Genomic DNA, 21,482 nt, shown 5'->3' on the forward strand with positions numbered 1-21,482 from the left:
ATGTACGTATGTATTTACACACACGGTAACCTTAAAAGTTTTCATAAAATGGACTTGGTCTTTTTATTTAGGAGATAGAAAGAGAACATGGATTGTCTAAACGAAATCCTTTACACAAATAATATGGATTACCAAGAAATTGAAATTTCAGTCTTGTAGACAATGATTTAACAGCATATTAATTGTCATCCAGATTGCTGATTTTCAAGATGGAAATTCTTTTTCCCTATTATAAAAAGGGTGAGAAAGGGAAATTATGACCTCCATAAGTTTACCACATATACTACAAAATATTCTCTTTGAGTTATAATTACTTTGCATGACTCGCAATCGAAAATTCAAGACGAGCTCACCAATATAACCCCATCAAAATAACAACAGTCGGGAAGTCTCTCCATACCATCGCATATATCTCAGTTAAACAATGCAACATGAGATGCTCAGGGATCTACTCGCAACATGAACTTGTAATCTCGTGGAAGACGGACGATCCATTTCACCACTAAATTGACCATCTGGATGGTTTTAAGATGGAATGTGTTAAGTTGGTAGGTGGCAACATACGTTTAATCCATTTCATCACTATATCGACCATTTTTTGGATGGAATAAAAGTTAAACAAAATATGTTGTGCATCGCCAAAATCAACAAGGGATTGACTTGATTTTTTTTTTTTTAATTTTTAAATTAGGTTAGAGGGATTGACTTGATTTGGTACAAAGATAAATGGAGTTGCCTTAATTATCTGCTAATGGTACAAGGTGTATTCCACTAGTATCCAATCCGCCTGCATTTTTCGTTTTTTCTCTCTTTTTTTACACAAAAAAAAAAAAAAAAAAACTTCTAATGGAAATGTTATATTTTGCGTACATACGACATTAAAAAAAAAAAAGAAAACAGCGTCAACAATCCGGTCCAATGGGCCACGAATTCGACCCAAATGCGAACCTAAGAAATTGTCACAATCAGCCCAATCTCGTCAGCGGTCGACGACCCCTGGAAAGAGGATTCGTTAGGAAGAGGCCTTTTGAAGATCTTGCATCAAATTTCTCTGTGAAACTTACACTTCGGGTTTCAATGGCTTCCCTAAGACAACGCAGGTCCAGGAACCATCAGATCCATTCCCAAGTTCAAAAAATTATCCAAAAAGTCTTAAACCTATTATATTTTTACTAATCAAATTTTAAACCTTTCAATTTTACAGATTAAGTCCTAAACATTTTCGCATTTTGTCAATTGAGTCTATCCGGCCAATTTTAACCGAAAATCACTAATGTGGATGACAGCCGCTTTTTATGTAATATGATTGACTTGATGTTAACAACTTTCATATTTTTTCAAAAATATATGATTTTTTTCTTTATTTATTTATTTCTTTTTCTTCCAAGCTTGGCAATGGTCGCTAGCAACCCTCGCTGATCACAAGGGCCAGCCACGGGTGAGGTGGCGGCCCTCACCTATGGTTGGTGAGGTTCAATTGATGACCCTTGCCAAACTTTGTAGAAAATAAAAGGAAAAAAACAAAGAAAAAAAAAAAATTACATCAACGCTAAACTGTTTTTATGTGGCACTACCAATGTCCACGTCAATGGTTTTAAATTAAAATTGGCCAAATGGAAATAATTGGTAAAACGTGAAAATGTTTGGAACTCAATTAACATTCCAAATGTTGAAAACTAAAGTAACGAATGTATGATAGATTTTGCACTTTTTGGATAATTTTCCTCCCATGCTACTAGTTAAGATTAAGCTGTTGACAACAGAAGTCCAAATCTAGAACAATTCACTTTAATGTCCAATGCCCCGAGGTCAAGGCCAGCTACCAATCTCGACATCCACATATCTCTTCATCCTACCAAATTTGATAGATTCAAGGAACATGTTCTCATGTTTCTTGAATTCTTCTAATGATCGTCATAGTTCTAGATTAATTCATTTGAGATATTGTCCATCTTAACTCGTCTCATACCGAGTCTTATGTTTATGTATTTTTGCATAGAGGTGAACGCTTTCCTAAGAGGTTACTCACATTGACAGTGCTTTCAATCAATATTAAGTATTGCTATTACGTCAAAATAAGCATTTTATAAGTTAATTCTAATTTCACATACATACCTACATATGTACGCACATCCTAGAAATGTTTTCTTTCTATTCATTGTGCGATTTAGTTTATTCCTATCTCATTTACCATTTCAAAAGCTTGCTTGAAGCCGTTTCTTATTTGAGCCCTCTATGTCGGCAATCACTGCTCGTTATCGTCGGACCGGATGGTTACACAAAATGCAATTCAGATGACACCCCTCCATAAAAGAAAAACCATCCATGGGACCATGTGAATTCCAAGCAAAAAAGAAACTCGACGTATTTTGATCGCGTTCGCCTTAAACTGTAATCCGAGCGATGTAGCAAGAAATTTGGGGGATTGGGAATCGAGCTCGCGCCGTTCCCTCCGCCGTACTATCAAGCTTTCCACGAGGATCATCGCGGTTCACGAAACTGGGAATCACCGACAGATGAGAGGCGACATTATTGGTTTTCGAGAGCAGGTTTGGAAATTGCCCCATGCTGAGAATGGTGTGGTTTTCCAGCACTTTTGCCCGTTACAGGAACCGAAACTACCGAAACCTACTGCGCCTGCATCAAATGGTGGGGGACCTGTACATTCGACTCGTTTGGAATCATAGAAAAATATTTAATTATTTCGGGAATATGTGTTTTTGTGTATTTATTCTGCCATGAATGAGTTGTCAGCTCCTTGTCTTTATGTCCTCCAAGAGACTGCTCTGGCTTTGAGATCGACACGTGATGTGACACTCCCCAAATCGTTACATTATATCTCCCATAAATCAATTTACGATGAGATTAGGGCTGTGGTTAGACGAAAAGGAAGGAATCTTTTTAATAATTATTTGGACATTTATCCGAATAAAACTTCCCGATCGTTTTCCCGACTTTGCTTGTGACAAGTAACATGCATGTGCCTTTATGACGTCATAATTGCCACGTGAATCTCCTTTGCGAAGGGAACATGATTGCTTTTCTCGATGCACCCTTCTCTGAACGTGGTGGAGTCAAAAAGAAGAAAAAGAAATAAATGATAATCGCATCCGGATATAAAACAAAAAGCAGATGATGGGGTAATTTTAATTTCATTTTAACTCTTTCCCTTTTAATGGTGCCAAAAAAGAAAATGAAAATTGGCGCTTGTTGACTAGTTAACTGATGAATAAACCAGCATGCTTAAGGCTAAGCATAGAATAATATTTGCCTAGGCATATTAAAATTCTATACAAGCATCAAAACCCATCTCTTTATTTTATTAGGTTAATACCATAAACAACTTTAAACGATATACCTATGATAAATGTACTCCAACTAAGTTTATCATCATTAAAATATTAATTTTGAATCACTAAAAATGATATGTTTATCTGTCTGTTAACTTTTCGTGAAATTCTTAAGATTAGATGATATATGATAATATAATTGATACATAAGTTGATGGAAATCTTCATCAGTTTGAGATGAATTTATCATATTTGTATCGATTTAAGGTTAGTTATGATCTAGAAATTGATTTGGGAAAAAATTGTTGTGAATATATCAATTTTGAGCTTTTCATATTAATCTTATTTTATTCTTCTTCTTACCTTTCCGACCTAACCTCAACGCGAAAAGATGATAGAGAAGTGAGCGCAAGGACTTTGGCTCATTATTGTGGCCCTTTCCTAGGACTAAAGAATCTTTGCCCCCTCAAATTTCCAGATCTTGATTTGACTAATGCGGGAAAGGGTCTGCAAGGTGTCCCCCAACATCCGTCGCTCAATTGAATAAATGTGCGTGTGGGTCATTTGGTCCTTACAATATAGCAATAGCAATAGTGGTATTGGTAGGTGATAATTTAGTAACTAGATCTTTTTGGATATTGCACTTGATGGCGGTGAATGGTTTCATTACAGCAATGGCTAAAAGATGATGGCTTGCTGAATTTACCAGAGGAGCAAGTGGAAAAAGATGATAAAAGAAGTAAAGCAAAAGCGCACAAGAGAAAAAGACATCACGTTGGGGAGCTCAGTTAGCTGACCAATCATGTCCAAAAGTTGAAAGCAATCTTAGATCCCAGCATTTAATTGGGAAGAATAATTATTCTTTATTAAGTAATGAAAAGCGTAGCTCATAATTACTTTTGGAGAATCATGCCCGAATCTACTGAAAAAGGGCCAGACAAATCGGATGTAGTATTGTTAATCTATTTTAGTAGTTGAAGAGTGGGTTCTGCATGAATTGATCATACAATGTAGATTTGAAGACTAATCGATCTGATATTCGAACCGCCTATTAAGATTTTAACTCGCATCTTATTTGAATTATGAGATTAATTAATTAAATGAATACATTGTAGGATCGAGAATTGTCAATCTTATCGAGAGGGAAAATCAGATGCTCGGTCTTCACAATTCTGGTATCTAAATGCAGAGATCTGACTCCATGGATTTATATGAATCATCCAAAACAAGCAGTCAAAGTAGTACTATTCATGTGATAGTCACTGCATGATTCTTACTACTCCATGACATTTCTTTCATAGATAAATCGCCTCTCTCTCTCTCTCTGTCTCACGTGAAAAACACTGTCCCCAGCAAGAATGTTCTTGGTAAGCCCTTTTAAGTTAGTACCGTCTTCTTTCTGCTTGATCAGCTCCAACACGCATTAATTTAACCACGCATGTGAAAAGAAATCGCAGCATGGAGGACCTTATTCTTTTTCTTGATTCTTTCTTCAGTTCAGGTACTACCGTCATCAGTGTCCAGCTCCCATGTCTCTGCATATCTAGCAAAGCTTATTAGCTTGAAATTAAAAGGAGCAGTTGGGCTTTTCTTTTGGCCACCTAACCACCTCTTCTTTCCTACTATAAGAATCTTCTTCTCCCTCTTTATCCATCGCTTCTGGGATACTAAATGGTTCTTCTTCTGCATTTGCTAACACTCGATGTGAATTTTGTCACTTGAGCAATACCCATGATTCGGTTCCTTAAAATGTTGCAGTTTCCAGTACTTCCTCTTTACTTCTTCTTTACTTGAAACTGGACACGCTTCCTAAACTGAGCTGAGAGGTAAAAAAATGGGTATTCAAATGCACTTGATTGTCATGCTGATGGGAGTACCTGTGCTCTGCAATTTGTTGTGGGTTCACGGATCTGCAGGTAATGGTTTGGTTGATTATTATCTTTGGTTGAATATGCATTGAGATTGAACTTTGCGTGATTGCATCGTATTCCCAGTTGGATCAGATGCAGATCCCGGTAAAATTCTGTGTATGAGCTGAAATTGAGCATTATCTGGATTGTCTATGAGAGAAGCTCACATTGTACCTGCTGATGATTAGAATCACTTCCCATGTGTAGGAAGCTATAAATGTAGCCAAGCAGACTGATAAATTAACAGAATTGTTTTAATATGGTGAAAATTAACAGATTGCATTAATATGGTGACTCAATATTCTCCTCCTTCAGAGAGTTCCACGAATATACCTGTTTTTCTTTTTTCATGTAATCTCTCTTCAATTCGTTTCTTATTTTACGCTGTTACTGTATGGTTGAGTTTGCAGTTTGCTTCCACTTCCTGTGACTCCAATATCATTTCAAACAAGAATGTGATTAGAAGTTAGAACTGCATGAGGAGAAATAAGCTAATGAAGATCTGTAATATGATCATACGAAAATGCACCTCCAACTGTAGTTTTTCAGTTGTTGTCTCATCAAATTCCAAAGCAATCCAACATTTCTATTATTTTCTGAGAAATCATGTATGCCATATGTGCCATCATTTGCAACAATCCATCAGGAAATGCCCTTCGTCATCTTACTCATTGTTCCTTATTTTTCTCCCATTATAGATTTTTTTTTTTGGTACTTTCCCATTATAGATGTTGGTTATGCACAAAATATTCGTACTTATGTTAATGAACTTCTGGTTGGATCCTCTCTTCCAAATTCACAGACGAGGCCTCCTTTCCGGCTGCTAGTCCTCTTACGATTACCGCACAAAAACACAGGAAGCCACTTGGCTCACACTCAAACAGGCCATTGCACTTTCCAGCATTTATGCGTGAACCACCCCCCAAAGGTAACTGCAGAATAAACTTGAAGCCTAAATGCGCAACATTTTATGCCAACGAATTGACTTCATGTGCTGCTGATTGTCAATAGCTAAGACTTTGAATCCTACTGTAGCACCTGTTTCGCCGAAGGTTGTGAAGCCTTCAAGTATTTCAGTTGCACCTTCTGTATCATCTTTCCAAGGGCCAGTGAAGAAATGGATACACGGTTATGCACATGCTCCTTCAGTATCATCTCATAAGCATCATCACCATGTCAGAAACCACTTCAGCAACTCTGCTCCGCAGCAATCTCCATTTCCATGGCACATTTACCACCGAGCAGGTTGATTCCAACTTCGTAAGATCGGCTTTTCAGTGGATCACGTATACTTTGGTCCTCTTGGATTATATTTATTCATTTGGAAAATCTTCTGTTGTGTAGGTCCTGCTATTTCCCCAGCTCAATCTCCATTCCCTACTTCTAGAAGATCACATTTGCCAGCACCTGCACCATCACCCACCATGCTGTCAAGCCAGTCTAATAGTATGTGAAGAAAACTTTTTGCTCAATTCTTGCATTGGATTTGTCTGATATATGTCCGTTGTGCTAATGACTATTGTTATTTAATTTCTTGAAGAGCCTACTCTTCCACCTGAATTCTCCCCTTTCGGATCAGCAGAGAAAACGAAGACTCCACCGCCAAGGCCACTTCTGGCTTTACCTCCTCCACCTCCTAATGAAGGTACATAATATTGGTCCTTACATTAGACTTCATGCAGCGTTAATTAGACTTGCTGCATAATTAGTTTCTTTGTCGTCCAGAAAGAACAATATAGCTGATGATATTCTGCATCTGATGCTGTGTAGATTGCGCATCAGTAACATGCACAGAGCCATTAACATACCCGCCTCCTGGAATTCCCTGCAAATGTGTATGGCCAATTCAGGTGAAACTTCGGCTAGCGGTCGCACTATACACATTCTTCCCTTTGGTTACAGAGCTTGCCAAGGAAATTTCTGCGAGTTTGTCCTTAGATCATAGCCAAGTGCGCGTAATGGGAGCAAATTCAGCCAGTCCACAACTGGAAAAAACTGCAGTTCTAATTAATTTGGTGCCGCAAGGGGAAAAATTCGGGAATGATTCTGCATTTGCAATCTATAAAAAATTCTTCCACAAGCAGGTTCATATGGAGGCATCACTGTTTGGTGATTATGAAGTTCTATATGTTCACTATCCAGGTATTGTCATTGTGATGTCAGAATGTTTTCTTAAGATCATATCAGGAAGATATGTATGATGCTTATTCCTTTCTTCTCATTTTACTCTTCTTAAAATTCTCGTGTTCTTTTAGTTTGGTATACTGTATGGCTCAAGGATAGCTTCTTTGAAGAATATAGCGTTTTAAATAGTAATTGTATGTCAGAGTATAGCTAGCACAAGTTGCCAAAATATGATAATATGAAGTTTTAAACACTTATTGTGGTTTTTTTATGAACTTACCATGTCTCTGCAGGTCTTCCACCTTCACCACCTTCTAGCATCATTACCACTGACAGTTCACCATATATGGACAATGAGGACAAAGGCCCGGTGACAAAACCATTAGGGGTTAATGTGCCTAAGAGGAAAAGAGATGGCCCTAGTGGAAGCACGATTGCTGTACTTGTTCTATCATCTTTCACGGTATTAATCGTGTGCACAGTCATCACGTGGGTACTACTGAGAAAGTGTGAAGCTTGTCATCATCAATCTAAAAAGTCGCCACGGCCTCTCTCCCCAGAAAAACCTTCAGGTTCTACATTCTGCAGATTCTCAGTGTTGAGGATCAACCTTTGTTCTCATTCTTTTGTTTAAAAAAAAAAAAAAGTTCCTCCTCGATGCAGTGAAATATGGAATTTTCCAAATGATCGTGTTGTCGATAAATTTTAATCACATTTAGGACCAATATTGTATATTGTGTTGCTTGGCAGTTGCTTGCAAAAATCTTCATCTTACCATAAGTCTTCCCTCTTCGCTTGACTGACCATGCATCATCTTCTGTGTTGTGTGGCATCTCATAATTTCTTCCCATCATAAACTTTCCATGTCCTCAGCAGGTTTTGCTAAGCCTGTGATGCAGAGAGGTGTGTCCAACTTAGCATCAACTTCGTTCTGCTCTAATGGAATCTTGTGTGCCGGATCTGCCAAAACATTCAGCTCAAACGACATAGAGAGATTCACCAACAATTTCGATTCTTCGAGAGTACTCGGAGAAGGCGGTTTCGGGATAGTCTACAGAGGCATATTAGACAATGGAGAGGAGATGGCAGTGAAGGTTCTGAAGAGGGATGATCGTCATGGAAGCCGTGATTTCTTGTCAGAGGTGGAAATGTTGAGCCGTCTCCACCACAGAAACCTAGTCAAGTTAATTGGCATATGCGTGGAAGAACACATCCGCTGTGTTGTGTATGAACTCATAGCGAATGGAAGTGTCGATTCCCACTTACATGGTAGATAGAACAAATCTTTATATGCTTCAAACATGAACCTTGATAGGTTGAACTACTTGGTTGTGGGGAACTTTTCTCACTGGTATCATGTTGTGCTTATAGGTTGTGACAAGGAGAATGATCCGCTTGACTGGGGTGCTAGAATGAAGATCGCACTGGGTGCGGCTCGAGGTTTGGCCTACCTCCATGAAGACTCGAGCCCTCGTGTTATACATCGAGATTTCAAGTCCAGCAACATCTTGTTGGAGCCTGACTTCACGCCAAGAGTGTCTGACTTTGGATTGGCTAGAGCTGCAATGGACGAGGGGAACAACAGACAAGTTTCTACCCATGTTATGGGGACTTTTGGGTATGAAAATTTTCGCTTAAGTTCTTGTTTAACACACTGTCGAATAATTGTTAGTGAAAAGAAGGTGACTTTAAAATAACTTATCGTGCTAACTTGCCTCTATCAGTCCCTAATAAAACACAGCGATCAATTGAATATGACAAGAAGGTCCGCAAAAATTTCTCAAATAGAAGTAGATGATTTTGTAGTTTGTCATATCTCTTCGGTATTGTTAATCTTTATGGTGTCATCTTTCCAGCTACTTGGCACCAGAATATGCAATGACGGGTCATCTTCTAGTCAAAAGTGATGTTTATAGCTACGGGGTTGTCCTCCTCGAACTTCTAACGGGCAGGAAGCCGGTAGATCTGTCGCAACCGCCTGGCCAAGAGAATCTCGTTTCCTGGGCCCGGCCGCTCCTCACAGACAAGGATGGCTTGCAAACAATCATCGACCCATCCGTGAGATCGAGCATGTCATTCAATAGCGTGGCCAAGGTGGCGGCAATAGCTTCAATGTGCGTGCAACCGGAGGCATCGCACCGTCCATTCATGGGTGAAGTGGTTCAAGCCTTGAAGCTAGTTATAAACGAGTTTGATGAAACGAAGGAGCTAAGTCCCGGAAGTTGCACAGGCCAAGAATCCTCTAGTTGTGTCGATGGCAAAGTTCGTAAAGTTCCACACGAATTTGTTGAAGCTTTGTTGACAGGCAACAGTACACCAATCAAAGGTTTTAACCATCTAGAACAATTGGAATGCTTCAGAGCATCAACTGGGATCGAGGACGAAGAAACCGGGTACTCCACGAGGCATTGTCGCTCGGGCCCATTGAGAATGGGAAAGAGAAGGCAATTTTGGCAGAGACTCAGGAGCTTATCCAGAGGTAGCTTGAGCGAACATGAATTTGCCTTGAAGTTCTGGCCAGATACATATTGATTTAAGACCACGTAAGCTCACATTCGCACCTTGAGATTCTTGTTGTGTAATGAACATGAACAGGGGATGTCGTTGCTAGAGTAACCTAGATTACCCGCTTTTTGGATTTAGATCTTGATTTGGCAGAGCAAAATCATGGGACACGGAATGCTATCTCCTCCGCCACCAGGCCCTTCGCCCCTACACCCTCTTCGAAACCATGGACTAACGTAAATGAACTAGCCAAGCTGTAATTTGTTGCTAAGAACCCCATCATCTTGCTCCAAAGGAAGAGCGGCTTTATATGGAAGCGCCAGTCGACCCTTGTGCAGTGGTGGCAAGCAAGCCCTCACTTGCGACCAGGCAAGAATCGCCAGCCAACCAAGCCAACCCCCTAGCAATTGATCTCTCTCTCTCCCTCCCTCTCTCTCTCTCTCTCTCTGTCTCTCTCTCTCCAAAGTTCCATTTCTAAATAAAGAACTCCTCATTCTTTAAATGCGATTCGAGTGCCTTAATAGTAGGTTAATCCCAAATGGAATAGTCGTTTTTTGGTTCTCCACATGAGCGCAATTCAAGTGTCTCAGCGGCTTGATCTCGAATCATTCAATTCCTTTAATAAAGAACCGGATTCGGGGGCCTCCAAGAATTGATCTTAAATTGGAGATGGTCGTGGACTTGATGATCTGGAAGCTTGGCGAGCTTTTGACGACATGCTTATAGAGGTCTCGATGACTTCAATCCTATAGATTTGGTGTTATTGAATTTTTAAGTACTTCTCGATATCTACTGCAACTCCACATACCGTCCCAAGATAAATAGAGAGAGCTCCTACTTACAAAGAGGATGGAGGAGTTTCTTTTATCAAGGTGATTGGTTCTTTTCGATCAATATTGACTTTGATCTGATTATATATCAAATCCTGTTTATTATGGATGAATGTTAATTTAATTTAGCTCATCCAATTAACGGGGGTCTTCACTCTAGTTTTAATTGTCTTACCGTATATATATCGTGATCTGATTGGATAATTACATTCACAAAAGAGAATTATAGACTATTGAAACATCTTTGAAGACTTTTGTACTTGGCTTAAGAGAACTGTGTAATTGGCTCAGGATTTCCACCGTTTACAAGTGCGTTTAGCAAACTATCATTAAAATAAAGTCATGCTAGTGAAGAGTATAATCTAAAGTACCTTCTGTATTTTATCCTTTACTTTTTCAGGTTTAAGCTCGACAACAGGTAAAATCTTGATGAACTCTCTTTATTAGTTTTTGAACATTTAAGCACGATGTCAATAAAATACATAAATTGAGAGATGACAGGGTATGATTGAAAATACTCCCTACTTTATCCTTTTTTTCAAGTTGAAGCTTAACAGATAAAATCTTTACGTTTTCTCTTAATCCATTTTGCGAGAATTTAAAGCCAACAAGAAACAGAAATCGATGTCAAGGTGAAGTGCCATGCACCAATCACATGGACGAAGCACGCACAGGCGGCACAGGGTCCACAAATGAGTTGAGCTTGCGCACAAGTTGTCCTGACTCTGAGCTCCATGAAACAAAAGCTCCCCTCCATGATTATCTTGACAATCAAGCACACACATGAGATGATCTTACAACACTCGCATTTTACACCATCTATTTCTAAACGAAATTGAAATTCAAGCCCGCACGACGAAAAAGCACAATGAAATTAATAAAGATGACAATGAAAAGCTATTACATGTTCTTTCTTTCTGGTCTATTATAATGAGTAATGCCAGCGATACAAAATTGCACTCAAGAAGTCCTCAAACCAGCATGACTCTTTCCAAGCCCCAAACAAGAAAAGGAAGCAAAGAAAAGGCGAAAACGAGAAGCCCGCCGCTGCAACTTACCATAAATCAATATCACAAGATTTAAATGGTGAATGGGGATCCTTGCAAGACGCACAACCTCCTTCGAGTGGCATTCCTGATAAAAATAGATGCCTTTAAATGTACTAGTCTCGTCTCGCAATGATCGCAGCAGATATTCTTCAAGCATTCCACGTGATGCCTACCATTCTGGGGTAGCTTACAAGAATCTTCGATCTAACACTAATAACTCCAGCAGGATGACTTCCCAGCTACTCTTCCTTAGAAGGACTTGAATACTCAGCTTCTTGCTCCGAGGTTACGTTGGAAGAAGCAGTGGAAGATAAACCACTCGATGTTCCGACTCCATTACGTAAGCTCTTTGATGTGAGAGAAGGATTTCCGTGAGGATTGTTTGATGCAGGCACTTGCCCTTCTTCTGCTAGTCTTTTGAGAAGGTTCATAATAGTGGGAACGAACTTGCTTGACAAGGATATAAGCCCAGGAAGCTGTGACAAAGAAACCCACTAGGACATCAGAGCCAAAGACAACCTTGAGAATCAACAAAAGCATAAAGTATACAAATCTCTTTATCATCAGAATGACATCTGTCAATTGATGACAACAATGAGAGCTAAGATCTTTAATGCGGCCAAAAATTGACAACTGAATATCATCCCTTTCTCTAAACCTTTCATCTATCAAGATCCTAAGCACCCAATTTACATTACAACCCACAGCTTGCAATCTCATGAGAATTGAAGTCTCTCAACTGTCCAGCTTCATCATTCAAATCACTAATGAGAAAAGATGAAGCCCTTTCCATTTCATAAAAGATTGGAGATCAGATACGAGTGTATAACAGTCTCTCCCTTGAAGAAAAATTTGCTCGTCTATTTGGCAGATAACTCCCGATAATCCAATATCAAATGGCAGAAAAAAAAAAATCAAATTGAACTGTTAACACTTACAGCGCCATTACGGAATTCACCAGATATATCAAGCTGCACCCATAGTGCTTTGACGAGTAAAAATCCCACAAATATGACGCCCAAATACAGGGGATTTCTGCCGCCAAAAAACATACTCATGTCAAGCAAAAGAAAATACCCATATTGGACATCAAAGCAGAATTGCAGAAGTAAAATACCTAAGAAGTGTCATAAATTCGTTAAACCCTAAAACAACTAATGCAACAATTGCCCATGGAGGTGGCATCCAGTTGTTGTTACGCCTGTTTGCTTCCTGATAATTCCAAAAGAAGAGAGGAAATAATCAAATATCCCCAATAGCGAAAGAACTTTGTAGATAAGCGAGCACACTACTTAACATAAGCAAGTATGTCTTCCTTTCATGGAATTGAAAGTATTTCTCAACACTTTTAACATTTCTTATATTGATATTCTCAAACTCAAGTAGCAAGCTGATGTCCTCCTAGTGGTGCTCAGAGTTGATCTTGATAATCAATTCAAATAGAAATCTAGTGCAGTGGATTCAATAGAGCCTTCTTTCCTTTTCTTTTATTATCTATACAATTTTTATTTTTTTTGGCGTTAGTGTGTGCATGTTGCGGGTGGGGGATGCTGGCTTGGCATTTTGATAACAACAATGACGTTTACACTACTAAACATCTTTTAGATATAAGTATCATGCCTGAGCAGAAATTGCTTGAGTGACGGTGTACTCAGTCTCCGCCTTAAATTGTCTCCACAATGATTTGCACTGAACTGGTGTGATCAGTGTTTTTGATGAAGGAATCTGCAATTAAACAGTGAACAAGTGCTTTCAGCAAATGAAAGGCTCTTCTTTCTACATTACCTTCAGACAGCTGCAGCATCAATCAGTTATCTGACATCTTTTATTTAGCACTGATAATCCAATATTCACAAGTGCAAATGATAGTATTAAAACTAGTATGGACAATGGGGCCTAAACTCTTCCATCCATTTTTCATAAGATACAAAAGAAATTGAAGATCTGCACTAATTGAATCAGCACGATAAAAGCAAAACTCACCTCTTCCCATGTGCTGGAAGCCAAGGGATCTACTGTTGTAACGCTCCTGTCAGTGGTAGTAGGCTTGGTGTCCAGCAAAGCAACAGACAAACTTTTGTCGATGTTATCTTTCTCATTATCCAAACGCACTGCCGCCATTACAGACAGCAACTTTAATGACTGCAAGTGTCATTGAATCATTTCAGTAAAAGATGCACAAGCAAGCAACATGAGTAACATGTAAAAAATTAGCCATATGAAAATTATGCATACTGCGGAACGAGCAACTTTGTTGATTGCTCGAATATCTTCCTTCCCGTCCAAACTCTCGGCATAGAGTCAGCATCATGGCAAAACAATGTTGTAAACCTGGATTGAAAATGAAGCACATTAGGATATTAAAAGGTATTGAATCTAACTGATGAGTAAATCACAAACATAAAGAGTGTCTACCGGTCCTTCATGAGTGCAAGGACTCCGCCAGCTTTTCCCTTGCTTTTGCTTCAACCATGCCCCTCGCAGTATCTCTTATAGCCAAAAGCATTTTTTCCTTGCTCTGTTCATCCAGGTCAAAACCAGAAAGGGCGCCAGAGAGCCCAGTTACTGCCGATTCGGTCTCACGCGAAAGAAGTTTCCTGATAGCCGACCAGGTTTCATTATTAGCTCCTTCCAAAAGAGCTTCCACTGGTCCAGACAATGCTTCATTCAGTTTTGCCTGTAAAAAATAACATAATTTGTGCAGATCCCATCAACCACCATTAAGTGAAAGAGGAAAAACCCTCCATCTGTAAAAAGAGAAGCTAGAGAGCAGATGAAATATCTCTGTTCATCATGCTACCTCATATGCTTTTGTAAGCTCAGAGAGCTTGGCAGCACGGACAGAAGCAACATGGGCATCAATGTCACGCCGCAGCTTCTCCGTGCTCTAGATGTATCCCATTTGGCTTTTCAATTACGGCATCTGCTCAAAGTATGATGCAAAACTCATCCATATAGTCGGTGGTAAAATTCCTCTAATAACAAGTCAAAAGTAAGTAAAGCATGGCATGAACCTACAGAAAGGATTCCTAAATGCCCAGAATGTTATTTACCAACAAGACTATATTTTCACATCAGCCTCCAATTCAGACACGAACCTTCATTTCTGATAGATACAAGTGAAAAACTAATAGGCCACTAAGGAGCAAAAGCACATGTACAAAAGGAGTCAAAAAACCCAAAAAGAGCTTAGTCACAAGACAAAGCACAACTACAAGCCTTCATTCTTGGCTTACTTTTTCAGAGCATTAACTTTACAACATTAGGTCAAAAGAAGGCATTACAAGTTGACGTACCTGCACATCCTTTGTCAAACAGAGCCACATAAAACTGAGCGCAGTCATGAGCAGCAACAGAAAACCCTTCTCCTCCATTCAGAGCCTTATCAAATGCTTCTTTGAATTTACCTAGAGTTTCGCACCCAATATGTTCAAGAACAGATTGGAAAGCTGGTTTTACAAGCTGGCGATTCACACAAAACACAATGAGCAACATATGATAAGATATCCTCAATAGACAGTCTCTCTGTGTAAGCTAACTTCAAGTGAAAACATCATGACTGAAATAAAAGTGTCAAAAAGGAAAAATATTTTCACATTCCAAGCAGCTGGAAGTGGTAGTCAAACAATAAAACCCAAAAAATGACGCACTTTAAACAAAGAAAATATCCCATGACTTCTTACTTGAAGTAACTTTTCTTCAAGCTGCTTTCGTCAAGATCTAACACTCTCCTCAAAATATACAGCCTCTGAGTCATACCTAATGAGCAGCACAAGAAACTTCATAAATAAAACATACTTACACTGATAGACGAAGACGGAACATAAACTTCACCCAAAAAAATAAAACAAGGAAACATCACAAACAGTCCATAACTATGGCCAAATTCAGCTAAGCCATCAGCTAGGCAGCTGCTAAACTGTAAGGAGCGTTTGGTAACCATTCTGTTCCCAAAACTATTTCTGTTTAGAAATCATTTTTTTTTATTATGTTCCCTTTGAAGACGTTTGGTAACTATCCAAAATTTCTATTCCCGTGAAAGCAATTCGTTTCGTAAAATCTTAGATTCTTTTGTGAATTAGAATTTATTTTAATTTTTTTAGTACTTTTGTTATATTTTCTCTTCTTCTTTTTTATCTCTTTTTTTTTCATCCCTCTTCTTATTCTCTAGCCAGTTGCCGGCCATGGAGAAGAAGAGAAGAGAAAAGAAAAGGAAAAGAAGAAACGAAAAGAGAAAAAAAAAATTTGGCTTGATCCTGAAATTGTTCCTGTGAACAAAGAAACAACTTTTTTCTATTTGTTCCAAATCTATTTCCAGGAGCAAAAAAGTTATAAAATGGGTTTCTATACTTTTTTTCTTGTTTCGGGGAATAAAAGAATAGAATCAATTGCTATTTGGCCAGTTAACCAACAGACCCTAACTAGCCATTAGGCTCCTACAATCAAGAAAACAGATCAAAACCAAAAGATGATTGCTCGAAAACAACCATTGTACAAACAGTTGATATCATCCTCAGATTGTGAGTAAAGGGGGCCATTTTCAAACTGGAAGAAGATCACTTGAACAGAGCTATATCTCATCTACATAAGACCTCAACAGCTATATCTCATCTACTCAGCCTAGACCTAGTAAATATATCAGAGAGGTAAATTGACACAACCAAAAATTAAACAATACATATTTAAAAAAAGCCGAGGTTTCCTTTATGTTTGCACTTTAAAAAAATGCACTTCTTCCAAGCCAAAAAAAAAAAAAAAAAAAAAAATTCTTAGAAGTAAGGACATGAAGCTGATTGCGTTGGATAACCTTAATGCACTTTAACATACACAAATCCAGTTGCTGCACCACCATCTGTAATCCATCAGATAAAATTGTTTGTCTTACCCTGATAAGTAAGCGTCAAGAATTGAACTGACTTTCTTTCCAAAACCTGGAATTGGTCCCAATTGCACAGCCTCCTCAATCGAACACCAATCCTAACATGTTCAAAAGAGTTCTCTCAATCTTAATATGTGTAAAATAAAATGCATCTACTTGCATTGCAAGATAGCAAAACAAGCCAAACAAGTTTAATGTCCAGCAAGAACCAGATTGGTACCTCATTTTCAGTGAAACTGGAATATTTTTCGTGGGCGATTTCTTCACATCGTACAGTAGCAACCATGACCTTAACACGGAAAGCATGTGTTAATTAGCATTCTCATCTAGGAAAGCATGTGTTAATTAGCATTCTCATCTAGTTGCCTTTCAATTAATTAACTCTCACCTTATGTGCAGGCAAGTCAAGGTCCTTATTCTCCTTGATGACCTTCCACATCTGCTGAGCACTAAAAGCAAATGCCGATGCAGGAACTACTCCCCTTCGATCTCCTGCGAGCCCACCAGGTGCAATAGAATGAAAGAATCGCTGTCTAAGGATGGCCACCTTTTTGTCCAAGGAAAATTCAACCATATGGAAAAAAATTAGTACAGATAAAAAGATATAATCTATTTGGCAACCAATGGCCAAATTCCACAAAAGAGCAAAAGAAGATGAGATGGAAACATAACATGTCTCAAAAAATAATTGATTGAGAATGGGAACAGGAGTAGTGAAAATCACCAAACTCAATAAGGACGATGGAGCAATGATAAGCCTCCAAAAAAACAAGAAATAGCTGTCAATGATGAGTGGCATTTCCACAGATATTCCAAAACTTCTGCTTATGAGGACCAAAGTTTTGTCTCAAACAGTGGATTTATGGGAAGAAAACAGCGCCCACTACAGCATTTGAAAATCTTGTCCAAACACAACAACAAAGCCCACATAAAACTTGGGCAATCGTACTCTAGATCCAAACATGCTTCCATGTGGTGCAAGGTAGGTATACCTGCTCTTTAAATTGCTCTTCCTTCTCTTCATAACTAGACAGAGCAGTAACCTCAACCTGTACAGCAGGAAAGAGTCATTAGGATGAACTTCATTACAATGATTAGAGGGAAAAGCAACTTATTGAGAGTAACTCATACAAGCATCAAAGCACCTACATTAAAAAATTCACTGATAGGAGTTTCCTTGTGCGCTTGTGGCTTAGGAACATTGTCCCATATCTGCAGGAAAATACCAAATGAAACCAGGAACAACTTTACAAAGTTGGTTTTCAATGGGAAATGTGACAAGCGTCACCTTCTGCACATCTTCTCTCAAGACAGGTTCTAGATTTTCCAGAGGAGTCTGTATAAAAAGAAAAGGCAGTGAACACACATAAAATTTTTAAAATATATATATATATATTCAACTCAGATCGGTAAAACTTACCAGATCAGCCAAAACGAGCAGATAAAAACCATCACAAATCAAAATGAAAACACGATTAAGTATAGATACTAACCCTTGTTTTATCCCGTATGACAAACAACAGAGTTGTTTTCCGAGGGCTAAACAATCGCATCATGACCTTCAAGAAGAGTCAGAACTTCATCATTAAATCTTAGAACTAAACATTTAGCTTAGCTTAATGCAAGAAGACAAGAAATACCTGGAATACAGTTTTCAGAAGAGGCTTGTTGGCAGCTTGTTCCCGGCCAATATCATGACACCACCTATGAAAAATATGCTTAAAAGGGCACTAGGAAAATACTAAAACAACAACCTCATAGATAGCATGGCAATAACAGAAACAATATCTCACTAGAGGAAAGCAAAAGCCTCACATGTTAATGAGCACTATATCGGAGACAGCCAAAGCGAAAAGAGCACTCTGCTTTTCAAAAGCAGTATCGTCCTGAAAATAAAAATGACACCGGTTAAGAAGCTGCGAGAATGCTAATTACTGCTTACTCAAACCAAGTGTAAATCAGGAGAGTTTCAACGAGCATCAGCTACACATAAATCAACCTTCTAGGTTAGTAAGATGAGCAAAGACGTACAAAAGTGGAAAAGAAAGTTAAGATCACACAGCAGCTACCCGAAGCACAAATTAATGTTTCAACAAGTACAAAAATTTAGAATTTGCAATTACTTATGGATAGAAATAAGTAGTTAAACATGGACAAGATAAGCTATTATAACTCCATGTAGAATCATCTCATAAATATACCTCTCCTCTTTCTCTTCCATCAGTTCCCTCCAAGTCCATAACCAGAGTACACGGTTCAATGTCCGCACCTTTCGCCAGCCATATACCTTTGGTGGTTTGGGACCTGGAAAAATACCAAACTGGTTTTAGACTTTCTGAATCCAAATCCTTCATTAGAGTGAGTGAAAAGTTGGTTTGTAGACATGCCTTCCTTTAAAAGCATCCATCTCCCTAAACTTGGTGCGAAATAGATGATTTAACAGTGTACTCTTCCCTGTCGGATATCATACGAAACAATAGAATAAGTTTGAAACTCGCAAAAGAAAAGATATGTAGATGAAAACAAAAAAGCAGCAATTTTCCACATGATGCCCTGAAGGTAATGGCTTTGCTGAAAGAGAAATTTTAAGGTGAAGAAATTGTATTAAACTGAATTTGAACAACTTGACAAATCGACAATGGTACCCAGCAAAAATTTGTTTCTTTTAAGAACATTTCACAGCCTTACCAAACATTTCATGTAATCTACATTTAGCAAAAGAAGCAAAGTCCAAAGCAAGTTATTGGGAGTAAATACACACCACTACTTTGAGGACCCATGATGGAGACAACGGCGTAAGAAAGGCCACATTCCCTCAATTTGACCTCCTTGATGAAATTTTCCAGTCCATCGACATTGAATACTCCATCTCCATCAACAAGTTGAGTAGAACAACATTCGCCAGAATTATCTGAGAAAAAAGATTTCCAAATTAGCAAGTCAAAAAGAGAATTGACATGATAAACCAATACACTATGCCTAGAGTAGGCAAGACGAAACTAACAACTCGTGATCGAGAATGAAAACCTCAGATCCTACATAATGCACAAGTACCTAAACGGCTAAAAGTACTTGAGAGGTTGATTTCACTCTTTCGACAGTTTTATCAAACCGCATATTTCTGTGACAATGAAGTAAGTGAATCAATCCTTGTCAATCTTTTGAAACATAGCTGTCAACAACAATCTAGAAATCCATCTTTGCAGTGCTTGGGACATTATTATATCGACATCCTGTTACACTAACACCTTCTGAGGGAGATGAATAATGTCATCAGCTACCCTTTGCACCTCAATCAAAAGGGTTCTCACGAAGAAACTTCTCAATCTTCAGAGTCACTCTTATAACCTCAAACGACTAAAGCTCTCTTTTTACAGGTTCTCGAGAGCTGAAACAATCGTCGTCGAGCTAACTGAGCAACAAACGCGATCCGAAGTAGAGAGAGGAAACAATCATGCCACGCAACAGCATCCGGATCAAAATGCAAGGCAAACACGAGCTGTTACGTAATGGCGATCCGCAACCAGCAGATGCATTAATTCGACATTACAAGCGAAGGGGAAATTTAAGACCCGGCAGCAACAGTTACGAGAATCCCTAATTAAAAACGCAAAGGCCAACGGCAGTTCAGAGATTTCCAGAACCGATACGAGATTGCCATCGCGACAATCAGAGACTATCGATCGCGAGAAGAAAGCGTGCGAAGAGCAAGTTTAAACACGCGAACAAAGGGATCGGTTCATGATTCGAGCAAATATACCCATTGGCGGCGGATCGAGCGAGGGGCCGATCGGGCGATCGAATGCGGAGGCGTCGCGAGATTCGGTCCGGCGAGGATGGAGATCGATCCGATCCGATCCGATCGATCGAACCACCGAGAGAGAGACAGCGAAAGCGAGGGATGGAAGGAGAAGCAGTGACAGGATCCGCGAGAAGAGGTACGTCGGGTTTCTACCTCGTCTGCTCGCCAGAAAAGTTAAAGAGAGCCGGACTGATCCTTTATGAGAGGGAATAATACCCCCTTGTAATGGAAAAAAAAAAGGAAAGGAATGAGAATATTTCTGTAGTAGAGTGACAAATTTATTTTTTTACGTGTTTTGGTCGGGAAAAAAGGGGGCTGCATTGGAACTAATCAATTTTCGCCTTTCAAAAATTTGACCAAAACAGGATTTAAAATATATATAAATATATATATTTACTGGCTAAAGAGTAAAGAGTGCTCAAATGTATGGTTAAGTAACCAAACAATAATCAGTCATCATATTGTCATGACTATTTTCAAGCTTGTTCTTTTTTTCCAACTAAAATCGCAAATATTTTGTAATTAATTCACCTGAAATCTCGAACTTCATTGTAGAACGGCGTAATTTGTTTTAGTAAATATCATTGACCAAATAATTTCTTGTATGAGTATTTTTCAGTCCTTGTTTGTGTTCATGAAGTTAATTTATAACATATATTTGAGGGTAATTTTCATTTTGACTTTTCCAGGACAATTCAATATTAAATTATAATTTTATGTTGAATACCTTAAATCATCTCAAAATCACATGAATGGAATATCAAGGTGTAGAGTACTTCAAACTGTTGTTATGATTTACTAAAATTGGAATAAGTAATTTTATTTTTAGAAATTTGGTTAGAGTAGAGTATTTTTAGAAAGCTTCAAAATATGTGCATCCCTGAAATTTAGTGTGGATAATTACATATCGTACCTTTTAATGAGAAAAATTGGAAGCAAAAAAAAATTACATGACACCCATGCAAAATTTCATAAGGTGAAAACGAAAATTCTGTTTAGAAAACCTCAAAAAATGATGAAATACATAACAGTTTTCAAGAGTATACTCAATCCTAGTCCAACTTCCACTCAAACTACAACTGAATGTCAAGAA

General features: G+C 38.5%; 2 protein-coding genes across 4 annotated transcripts; one reads left to right on the top strand and one right to left on the bottom strand.

Moving 5' to 3' along the window:
- Positions 1-5,017: 5,017 nt before the first annotated feature.
- On the top strand, positions 5,018-9,968 carry LOC120286354 (receptor-like serine/threonine-protein kinase ALE2). 3 transcript variants are annotated; one of them, XM_039303396.1, is made up of 10 exons: positions 5,018-5,206; positions 6,003-6,128; positions 6,212-6,445; positions 6,545-6,646; positions 6,741-6,845; positions 6,971-7,342; positions 7,618-7,896; positions 8,198-8,593; positions 8,696-8,942; positions 9,181-9,968. In XM_039303396.1, exons 1-10 carry the CDS (start codon positions 5,125-5,127, stop codon positions 9,854-9,856), a joined length of 2,619 nt encoding a protein of 872 aa, XP_039159330.1. In that variant the 5' UTR covers positions 5,018-5,124; the 3' UTR covers positions 9,857-9,968. The 3 variants fall into 3 exon arrangements, with proteins under 3 accessions (XP_039159330.1, XP_039159331.1, XP_039159332.1); XM_039303397.1 differs by having other exon boundaries at positions 8,201-8,593; XM_039303398.1 differs by having other exon boundaries at positions 6,236-6,445.
- Positions 9,969-11,510: 1,542 nt separating this feature from the next.
- On the bottom strand, positions 11,511-20,580 carry LOC104423021 (protein ROOT HAIR DEFECTIVE 3). The gene is given in 27 exon segments (XM_039303399.1): positions 11,511-12,184; positions 12,647-12,743; positions 12,826-12,920; positions 13,329-13,433; positions 13,692-13,850; positions 13,944-13,990; positions 13,993-14,039; positions 14,124-14,157; positions 14,160-14,385; positions 14,509-14,591; positions 14,594-14,617; positions 14,620-14,631; positions 15,005-15,170; positions 15,392-15,467; positions 16,594-16,685; positions 16,808-16,876; positions 16,976-17,134; positions 17,580-17,636; positions 17,737-17,799; positions 17,876-17,923; positions 18,081-18,146; positions 18,228-18,291; positions 18,403-18,473; positions 18,789-18,891; positions 18,975-19,041; positions 19,349-19,498; positions 20,348-20,580. Coding segments are annotated over 27 exon segments (2,421 nt in total). The 5' UTR covers positions 20,352-20,580; the 3' UTR covers positions 11,511-11,947.
- Positions 20,581-21,482: the final 902 nt, after the last annotated feature.

Source organism: Eucalyptus grandis, chromosome 10 (genome assembly GCF_016545825.1).
Source record: "Eucalyptus grandis isolate ANBG69807.140 chromosome 10, ASM1654582v1, whole genome shotgun sequence".
Lineage (NCBI taxonomy): Eukaryota > Viridiplantae > Streptophyta > Magnoliopsida > Myrtales > Myrtaceae > Eucalyptus > Eucalyptus grandis.